The sequence below is a fragment of the Oxyura jamaicensis genome, chromosome 18, assembly GCF_011077185.1.
Source record: "Oxyura jamaicensis isolate SHBP4307 breed ruddy duck chromosome 18, BPBGC_Ojam_1.0, whole genome shotgun sequence".
NCBI classification, from domain to species: domain Eukaryota; kingdom Metazoa; phylum Chordata; class Aves; order Anseriformes; family Anatidae; genus Oxyura; species Oxyura jamaicensis.
Genome location: NC_048910.1, coordinates 8,435,279 through 8,446,032, shown reverse-complemented (window position 1 = coordinate 8,446,032; position 10,754 = coordinate 8,435,279). Strand labels below are relative to the sequence as shown.

The following is a 10,754-nucleotide window of genomic DNA, read 5'->3' as shown; positions in this document are numbered from 1 at the left end:
TGTAAGATAGAAGATGTTAAAATAAATCCATTGTAAAGCAGTTCACTGAGATTCTAGTAATTCCAATTCTGAGAGAGAGAAATGGAAGTTATGTTAAAAAGAGCCCCTAAAACCACTGTTGATTTAAATCAATCTTCTAATACTCTTTGAACTCCTGACAAAACATATTTTTCTGTTTTTCTCTTGAGAACTTCAGACAATTTAACCTTGACAGTTAACTGAATTGAAAAAAATAGATTTTTGGATTTAGTACTTAATGAAAAGGTATATTACCTCATCTCTTGATGCAGAATCAATTTCAGCAGCCAAAGACTGGGCTTTTGTTTGTGTTGCAAAGAGATTTTTAGCTTCATAAAGACTCAGACTAAGGATCTGTCCATTAAGATCATCATTTTGGTCACGAAGTTTCTGATTCTCCTATTTAAGAAAAAACATTGATTTTAAGTTATTCCTACAAGGATTCGTTAAAAAAAAAAATCACAGCTAGTGTTGATGAGATACAGTAAGGCTGCAAGCTCACAACTCTCTTACCAGTGGCATGTTGTCCCCACCTGAACTGCAGTTGTTTCCTAGGTATACAACTTTATCCCCTGTGCATTTTTCAGAACAGTCCTGCACAGTTCACTGGGACTCACCCACGGACTGCCCTTCCCTGCTCACCTGCTTCAGCCGTTTTATTTCATGCTCCATTTCCACCTCTCTGGTTTTGGCATTGAATTCACTCACGCTGGATGAAGAACTTCTCCCACGTCCAGGACGCTCACATTCCAGCTTGTAGAGCTGTAAGTGCTCCAGTTCCTTCCGCAAGTCCTCAATGAGCTGCAGACATAAAATAAGACCGTGTCTCTCCAGTTTCTGCGTAACCAGCCCTCCCTGGCAGCAGCCATCTCTTTGCTGCACCTTTGCACCGTGACAAGAGCACTGTGTAAGCCTGGTCGAGGCCAGACACTCCTAAATACAGCCTCTTGATTTCTGTGGAAGGGCAAATCAGCTACACTGCTTCAGAGTTGGTAGAGGCTCTGATATCCAAGCTTGGCATCTGAGAGGCATAATTCTCCTTGCAAGCTTAGTAAAGCAATCTTATGGCACGCATTCAAGGCTTCAAGTTCTCCAAGAATTGTAAACCCTTTGGGATTGTCATTTATTAAGTATTCTTGCAACATTCACCACCCTATGGGTATCCCTCTCATAGAAACACAATCCAGTAATATATTCACTGGATGTTGTATTTTCAGTGTTCATCCTGTCTGTCTATATTTTTTCAGATGGCTTCCATGCAGATAAAATACAATTGCCTGATCTTACAACGCTCATCACACCTACCTCCTGCGTGGCTTCCCTCTCCTTGTTAAATTCCAGTCTGTTCTGCCGCAGTTTATCCATCATTCTCTTGTACAAATCCATCTCATCCTTCAGTCGCAGACTGGTGTCCTCCAACCTGTCTGACATGCGTTGCCTCTCCTGGAATAAATGAGGAACTTCACTAACTTGCAAATACAAGAGCCATCCTCAGTTTTACAACACAAATCTATAGACGCATCTATGTTACGTACAGACAGGTAAACTGGCACGTGTCTCAGGGCATTTCTGCCACTAAAGGTGACCAATGCTCCAATTCCATTAATATTCTCATTTAGGGAAGGCCAGTTAGAAAACTGGAGCCAATCACTATAGGAGTTTGCCTTTGCACAAATCAAGCTGCTGTCATTTTGCACTTGACATCAAGGACTCAATCAGCACTCGGGAGTTTTGTTACCTCATCTAATCTCTCTGTTTGCGATTTCAGTCGTGTGACAGTGCTTTTCAGCTCACCATTTTCGTCTTCCAGTTGCTGAACCCTGTATCAATAATACAAGTCTTAGAGCAAATGTCTCTTCAAGAATACAGACATGCAAAACAACATGCTCTAAAAAGCTATTTTGCTTGCACTTGACAGAAAGACCAGTGAAGAAAACCTTTCTAATCCTGGCATTTTTATCATGAGTTATTGGGTCCCTTTTTTTTTTTTTTTTTTTAGGGCCCAAAAGGCTATGCTGACACGCAATTTCTTATATTCATCACAAGTGGTATCTAAAAAGAATCAGGTATAAAGAAACAAATACAGAGACAAATGTCTGGTACAGCTGGCCACAAGTCCCTCCTTGAATCCATGCCAAGTAACCAGCTAAACTGTCTACATGGGCCATGTGTATAAAAGCACTGATGTAAACCACCCTCTATGTATGACTGGGCAAAAAGGGTATTAGACATGCAACTGCATGGCTGCTCTGTAGAACTATTACCCTGTAACCACCTGTGCACTGTCTGGGTGTTATCAGCCTACATTTACATACAGAAGAAAGAGGAAGAGAAAATAAACGTACTCTGTCCTGGGTGGGACCAAGATGTTTCTTACCTTGTGTTTAGCAGTTCAATTTCTGTGCCTTTCTCTTTTTCATACTTGCTATATGCTTCTCGATGTCTCTTTATCTCTTCTTCCAGGGTCTGTTCTGCTGATGTCTCTTGGTCTTTCAGTAATTCTTCCAGCTCATGAACTCTAAGGAAGCCAAATCTCATTTTCAGTAACAGATTCATACATATTCAAAAATTAAAAAATGCATGCAACTTCATTGCCTGTTTTCTTCCTCACTTCTTTATTCCATTCTACTTCACCATCTTCCTCAACATTTAACCTCTCCCAGTAGCTCTCTTGGTATTTAATCTTCCCAACATGCACAGAATTAAGTAGTATCAGTTCATCTCCTGTTCCTTCATTTTCAGTCTCAAGAAGTCTGTCTATTCCCCCCAGCAACAACCAGCCTACTGTTCTTGCTACGCACATTATAAAACCCAATGGTAACCTGCCTTATAACAAAAGAGCTTGTTCTGCACAAGTTAGTAACATCTCTCTGCACTAGAAATTTGCCTCTACTTGCTGAAAATTCAGCAAGGCAGCCTATTCCACTTGGACTTCCCACATGAAGCCTTGCTTTGTTCTACCAGTATTAAGGCAGAAAACTCGGTCACATTTTACAGGTAGAGATGTTCTTTCCCTCCAACTTTGTTCTAGCACTGCTGTGACATGACAGAGAACTGGTTCTGTGCTTCATTACCTGTGAACTAGTTGCGTGTTCTCTTGTTTCAGTTTGCTCTTCAGGTCACCATTTGTCAGGCTATCGTTTTCCAATTCTGTAACCTTTTTTTCTAGGTACGTTACCTGGAAGGGAGAGTGGAAAAGAAGAACTGAGAGTCTGAATCTCGTCATACACCGCTGCACCTTTTCTAATTGATATTTGGCTATGGTAACCATTTAAAAGAGGGAATATTTCCCTTCAAGGTGATCAATGCAAATACACAGTATGAGGTACCAATACAATGCCCCTATATCTGTACTTCCTTCATTTTTATGAAGCAGAGTTTTAATATTAATGGAATAGCTTAGACATTTTGAACGAGCAAGACAGCTTCCTCAATTGATATACGTCTCCAGCAGGATTTGGTTAGGTACATTAATTGCAATGCACACAGCTTCTTACCTTTTCAGTTATATCATTATCACAGGAGTCTATACTGTCTCTGAACAGGTCTTCTGTGCTGCCATTACTGCTGCTGAAGTTGCTATTGTGGAAGAGCTGTCTGAAAAATCAGAAGGATAATTATTTTAGTTGAGGAAGGAGGAAAAGGAGTGTAGGTGCTGTCTTATAGCCTGGCTTTGCACTTACAACATCCAGTGCTAAAATCTGTGCAATCATTTCAATGACAATTACAACTGCTTAAGTACAACACTTAACAAAAGACTGGTAGCTAAATGAAGTCATACTGAGCACAACCAATGACATTAGTTCCAGCGTGTGAGCTCTCTGTTCCTTTTGATAGGACCTGTCACCAGCACTAGAATTGTTTTAAACCTGCTTAGCTTTATTCACACTACATACCAAGTTATACTTGCCTTATTAGAAATTCAAAGGTCAACACTGTGCACTGGTTGGAGCAACTAATCTAGAAATTTTCATACAGTAAGAGCTTCTTTAAAAACAGAAAAATAAAGAAATCTGAATCTCAGTTCCCAATACAGAATACTGTCAGAATACATAACACTGGAGAGCATCTAAAATATTCTTCAAACTTACAGCCCTACCCAGTCCAGGGCTGGTTTACTCAGCCAAAGGAAGACCACGGCTATGTATGTCCTTTTCAAAGGCATGCTCTTGCTATCCTTTGCGTTTTACCAACAAAAACAACAGAAGTCCTGTACTACAAGGGTGAAAGAAGCAGTAGCTGGTATGATGGAATAACAATTTAAAGGAAAACAACTGACAGACAACGAAGCAACCATCTGTGTTCTTCTTAGTAGAGCTCTTCCCAGTTCAGGGACCTGCTCCAACACTAGAAGTAACTTTTGCATTCTGTAACACTGCTACCCAAACATAGGCCCCTTTCCTTGAAAGCTTAGCTTGCTTTACCAAACTTATTCCTCCTCTCTCCCCCTACTCCCAGTTATAGAATTGTTACAGCTGATTCCACAAATATTCAGTAAAAAAAAGTTGAAGACACTTACCTTCCAAAAGCTGTGCTTGATATTTTCCTGTTAGGGCTACAAGGACACAGAAGGCATAATATAGGAATTAAATACTTATTTGATCAGTGTTGAATTCAATCTCAGTTTAATCTTCAGCTGAATTGCACAATGAAACATAATATTGACTTTCTTAGTGAAATAAAGAAAAAGATTCTGTGAACAATGTTCTCAGACAAGTTAATCGAAATCTGCAGTTATTAACAATGTGAAGATGAGTGGAGCCACAAGTTACTGTGATCATTAATACGTCAATCTGCAAGTGCTGTTATATTTAGCAGAAATTTGTCAGTGTAAATCAGAGTGAAGCTAACATTAGAAACATCAGAAAAGGACATTGAGTTAGTGATGGATGTTTATTTGGGATTCCCAAATTTCAGATGATTTTATAAACAGATAGCTTATCCTTCACCATAATGCTTCCCAGCTCAGCACAGAAATTGAGATGCTCTCAATTTTTAGTTTATTTTTGCATCTGAAGACTAGTATTATCCAAAGGAGGGACTGGATTCCAGACAAGAGCACTAGAACCAAATCAAAACATCCGGTTGCACCTCTTGACAAAATGCCACGTCTCCGGGCGCACAGCTCTGTATCAGAGCACCACCCTCTTTCAGCCAGGTATACACAACCTCACTCATAAAACTACCAAAGGTCTAGCTAGGCACGGTCTGGGTTTTAGCAGAGTATTGTTAGGGCAGGAACACTGCTCCTATCAAGTACGATGCTACTGTGTCATCAAAAGCAGCAGCTCTGAGCACTGTGCTCTGAGCCAAGGACTATGTAGACAGGCAGGAATTATATTCAGTTTCTAGAGGGAGCTAGAAGCTCACCGAATAATCTCCTTCCAAAAACCCAGCTGACTGTTGGAAGTGCAGGATTCCTTCCAAGTGCTCAGCACAGCTTATAAGTGGCTGGAGTAATAGGGATAGAAACCTAAGGAAAGTTGAAATTACAAACAACCCTCAAAGACATTTCTGCCCTAGGATTCATTGTTATTTCAAGTTCTCTTTAAGAGGAAAAAAAATAAGAATAAAAACAACACAGGACTGAAGCACTTATGCTGACCAATAGCTTCATGAGAGGTATATGTAAAGTTATACACATTAGCTAAGGATCTGCCAAGATCACTTCTTCCTGGAGAAAAACAGTGCAGATCTACGATCAGCCAAGCAGCACTGCAGACCCCACTTCCTGGGAAAAAATCCTGGATCACTCTCACTCTGTCATCAAAGAGCCCATTGGTTGAAATATTTAAGGCATAGGCAGCATTAATACACTCAAGACAGAAAAAATACTTATTACTTAATGAGGGGCAACACTTTCGTTCACGCAAGATGTCAAGGTCTGAATTTCTTACTGTTTTGCAAGAGCAACACAATGTGTGTAAGACCGAATGGGACACAGAGAAGGAGAGGGCTTATCTTCCTTCCCTCCTGCCAATAGATGGTTGCATTTCAAGGGAGCATTGCTAAAAGCAGTGCAATAGGCTGCTTACCTGTTTGCTTTCAAGTTTTTCAGCCTGGCTTCCAAATCGTTGAGCAGATTTATCTTTTTGCAGCACTGTGAGCAGTAAACATCCAGTAACTCGCTGTTATAAACATGCCTCATTTTTCGGGGTGTTTGGCCAGCACTGTTTGCAGGAAAGGAGAGAGATTACTGGCTATGGTAACCAACCCTGAGCAGGTTTGCCTCTTGACGGTGTGTCAGAATCACAGATGAGGGACGTGGGGAACCATCTCTCACCACGGCCCATCTGTCTGAGAGGTGATGATGAGGAATGCTCGTTTAAGGGCAATTCTACCTGCCTGAGTTGAGGCTTTCCAGAAGACACATTCTGGGTATCAGTGGAAAGAACCAGTTTGGGCAACTGGAAGAACAGCACAAGATGCACAGAGCCCATGCGATGCATGTAGCAAAACCAGCTACAATAATATGTTCCACCTCAGCGGTGTCCCTCTCTCTCTTCTTGCCTATCTTGCCCCTGCATGGCATGCAACTGAAGGCTCCCTTGTCCAGGAGGAGAAAGGCAGGAAGATGAAAACAGAGTGGTCTGGCAGGAAGAAATCACATGAATCCCCACAGATGGTAGGGCAGAGGGAACCCTGGAATGAGGAGGTAGGGAGAGGTGGACATAGGTCTAAAGAGGAGATAACAGTAGCTCTTGGCATGAAAAAGGGAAAATAAACTGAAATTAAAAAAAAGACCAATCGCGGCATGAAATGCACAGAGCCCCAGGAATGGAAAGGACTGCATAAGCCTGAGTAAACGAGGATGAAGGACACAAGCCATTATCATGAAAGGGCAGCACAGAGGGATGCTGGCTCTGCATGCATCGTGATGGCAGTGGTGAGGCTGGATCGTGGAGGTCCGTGAAACACAGGGTGGAATGCCAGGGTTGCATGTGGAACAGTGGGATGCAGTGAGCTTGCTAGCAATCAAGCATAAGACTTTCATGCGCTAGTGAATTGAGTAGGCAAATCCTAGTCTTCAACATGCTTGACTCTTCCCCAACCCTGTTCACCCACTCCCTTGCTTGGAGAAGGATTTTAAATCAGCAAGTGACTTGGTCATAGGACATAAAAGCTACCGAGGGTGTGGTCGCATCCAGGAACTGGTGGACTGTGGTGGCATTTACAGCTCCTAACAGACAGCCAATACTTGTTTGTGTTCTCCAAGACATTCAAAGTCAATATGGATGCTTGTTTCACACCAGCCTGTCTGTATACAGAACTTCATCTTACTGCAAATCCTTAATATTATCCTGTATTAAAACACTAATGAGAAACAGCTCTCTCACAGATCTTCTCTCCATTGCACCAAGGCTAGTGCATAACTCTAAGCCAGCATCTCACTTACAGCAGGTAACTTCCAATACTAACGCCTAACTGTGATAGCTACTCCTTGCAATTGAAAAAAAAAAACTCTACAAGCAGAACAGCACAGGTATTTCAGCAGAACCCAATAGTAGCTATCAGAAACAATGTATTTGCTGTAACTCTGATTATCAAGTGTAGTCTGTCAATTGGAGGGCAGAAAATGAACTGATAATATTTTGCTTTTAAGGCAAGTCTGTGTTGCTACTGGTAATTCTGGTATGGTCACCCATGCTCAGAGAAGAACAAAAAAAAGTGAAAAAAATTGTTAATGAATAAGGAGCAACCTGGAAGATACAGATGAGCCAAGGTCAGAGTAGGCGTTGGTTCTGGTCTCATCATCAGGGCATGGGCTACTGGGAGTAAAATCCACATCATCTCCTTCCCCATAGTCTTCAAACTGTTCTTCATTACTGATCAGAGAGGCGGTGGAGTAAGTGGAGAGGTCAGATGCTGCAGAAGGGTTGTGAGGACTTGACCTGAAACAAGAGGTCAAAACGTCTGGAAGGCCGACTTTGATCGCATCTCACCTCCCATGGAGTCTTCCACCTTTTCAGTTTGTCCCCTCATGTAAAGTTGTAGCCCACTTAGAAACTGAAGTGACAAACGTACCTGATGTGCATTTGTCATGGTGCCTTGAAAGACAGAAGCATGAGAACCTACGAACGAGCTACCTGTGAGATGGGTTTGCATCGACACCAGCCATTGCAGTTCAAATAGTACAGCTTGGCAATCCTCAGCCACCATTTCCACAAGACTGCTGCTTATGGGACTTCAGCTGATGTAGGAAGTGTGCAGACGTCTCCGAAATGCATGGGGCAGTGAAAGGGATGTGTACAAGACTGAGGCAGCTGCTGTATTCCACAACTAGTTCCCAGTAATCTCCATAAACACTCTCCCCCACCCCATGAGCTTCAGCCACTCTCTTGTGTGTGGCCAGAAACAGCTTCAGCTCACCATGTGCCAGACGAGCTGGGAATGAGAGTCACAAAAACCAGAGATGTGACCTAACCGAGGCTGGATCTCAGTCCTTCCTTCCATCATGACAAAATGCATCTGTCTGAGGAGATACGGTCACAAAGAATCGGCTGCTTTGTTACCACAGAATTACCCAAGATAGTGCCAAACAGGTAGAGAACAGCAGGAGCCCGTGACCTGAAAGTTGAGAGCAGCCATGAAGGTACACAAACCTGTGCGAGGATCAGCAGAGCCACGCAGCCCAAAACAGCTGGCAGAGCAGCGCTGAGCATACCACAACCAAGACACCACGACCAACACAACGTCTGCTGCAGGGACGGTAGCTCCCAGCTGAGGCTGACCTCTGGCAGCTCACCCATATCATCTCCTTGGTGTCTTCTCTGAATCTACCTTGAGCCTCTTAATCATGCCCTGCACTTTCTGGGAACAGGGAGATTCCTCTTCCTGTAATACTGTGCTTGGGAGCTGTAAACAAGAGACACAACCACGTTGCTTTGGTGGTTGGCACAAATATTATTTGTATAGCTCCTCCCTTCAAAAGAAATTAGTCAAAGAGGAAGCCAGCCAGCATTACACATGTATACTCCTTTGTTGCCCCTGTTTTGAGAAGACCCATTACAACCTGCACTTCATTTATCTAACTTACGCTAACAGAAATTACAGCAAGTCAAGCCTGGCACATTATCAAAGGATGAAGATCATGAAAGATAGGAATGCTCATCTAGAAATAGAACAAACTTTCATCTAACAAGGCTCCTTGGCTAGGAGACGGCTTAGTGAGAAGCTTGACACATCACACTCTCATCTATTCATAAAGAGCTGCTGTGCCACAGGCATACTATGCATTGATGAAGATTTTGGGCAACTACAATCTGCATAATTACAACTGCCGTGTTTTCATCTCAGTGTTGTTACACTAAACCAATTTAGGAAGAAGCTCCTCATAACACTTCCACCAAGGCTGGAGGCTGACGACGAGGCCTCAGTTGGGATGACAACATATAACTGTCAATAAAATCCACATTCCTGCACAGACAGTCCTTGAACAGCACCACTTGCTAACAGACAGCAGTTTGGCAGCCTGTTATCCCTAACACTTGGCTAAGTTTTACAGTCATCCTTTCTGATTTCTCTTATGGCAGCTATGCTACAATCAGTCACCACTGCTGGACGTGGCAACGAGGCTTAGACCTTTTCGTTAGTAAGCTTTGCCAAACTCTACGCTGCTTGGGTTGAAAAAGACATGGCCAGGATGGATCCTGAACTCGTAATCAGCCTCAGACTGGAAACTTCCTAGGAGTTGCTCATTTTTAGGGAGTTGCTAAAAGAAACTGGTTTTCCCATTCTAACAGTTTTTAAAGGAAGCTTTCAGTGTGTGTGTGTGTGTTTTTAAAGCTACTTTCTGTTCTTCAGAGCAGGACTTTGCCAAGTGCTGACACACAACTGATGCACAACCCACCTGCTTCTGCAACAAGCAGGAATCTGGGTATCTAGCCGAGGCAGAAACCTCTCTTGTTACTTCTAACACAAGAGCATGAAGCTTCCCAAATTGAACAAACCTAAGTAGGCCTTGAAGGATAAAGCAAGATTTTTTAGTAGGAGCATTGTAGCTTTTAGTAGTTCCCAGCCTACCCAGATGGAGTTGTACAGGATGCACCAAGTTCTATCCCATCCTCATTCACAAGAATTATGAATTCCCCCCTCCCAAATTATGCAGTTTGGAGGAAAGATACTAATTTCAAAAGCAATAGGGGCAAAAGTCAGCCACTGCAAGGGTGGGTGCTTAGAGAGAACTGGGAATGGCAAAGTAAGAAGAAAAGTTTGATAAAGAGCTGATGAAGAACTGGAGTTAACCTGACAAAGTCTCTGGAGTTGCTAGGGCAAGTGGGAAAAGGACAGATCTCAGCTAGCCGAGAAACTCAGGAGAGCAGGAATGAGGCTGAAAAGGAGAACACCCGATTAGGCCCAGGAGAGAGGACAACTGCCTGAGCAAGGAAAGAAGCTCAAGAGGCACAAACCAAGATGACAAACCAAAAATAAGGAAGAAAGGGCAGACGCTTATGAAGCAAGCTCAGGTGAGCTCTGTCCTGTGCTACTCCATTAACTTAGTCGAAAGCAGAATTACATCAGATTGGGTCCCTTCCCCTACAAGTCAGCATTTACCAGCATCCCCAGGTACACACCTGTAAAGAGTCAAGTTAGGATTACCGAGACACTCTTGTGTTAACAGCAAACTACGGTTATGCACGCACATGGCAGGACACCCTGTGTTAAACACCCGTTACTGTTGAACACTAATGATCATGGAAAATTAGAAACACAGAATTAATTTGGTACATGGCATC

The 10,754-nt window shown here is 42.7% G+C and overlaps 1 protein-coding gene across 8 annotated transcripts in view; it reads right to left on the bottom strand.

Moving 5' to 3' along the window:
* The window catches only part of RAB11FIP4 (RAB11 family interacting protein 4), a 124,262-nt gene that overhangs the window by 10,865 nt on the left and 102,643 nt on the right, over positions 1 to 10,754 (bottom strand). For 7 of the 8 annotated variants that reach the window (XM_035342078.1, XM_035342084.1, XM_035342083.1 and 4 more), the window contains 10 exons: positions 7,719 to 7,910; positions 6,054 to 6,188; positions 4,538 to 4,573; positions 3,516 to 3,615; positions 3,093 to 3,196; positions 2,396 to 2,536; positions 1,757 to 1,838; positions 1,324 to 1,461; positions 661 to 819; positions 274 to 417 (listed from right to left, as the gene is read on the bottom strand). In XM_035342078.1, the coding sequence (XP_035197969.1) occupies positions 274 to 417; positions 661 to 819; positions 1,324 to 1,461; positions 1,757 to 1,838; positions 2,396 to 2,536; positions 3,093 to 3,196; positions 3,516 to 3,615; positions 4,538 to 4,573; positions 6,054 to 6,188; positions 7,719 to 7,910 (1,231 nt within the window). The remainder of the gene's footprint in view (positions 1 to 273; positions 418 to 660; positions 820 to 1,323; positions 1,462 to 1,756; positions 1,839 to 2,395; positions 2,537 to 3,092; positions 3,197 to 3,515; positions 3,616 to 4,537; positions 4,574 to 6,053; positions 6,189 to 7,718; positions 7,911 to 10,754) is intronic. The other variant, XM_035342079.1, reaches the window with a different exon arrangement.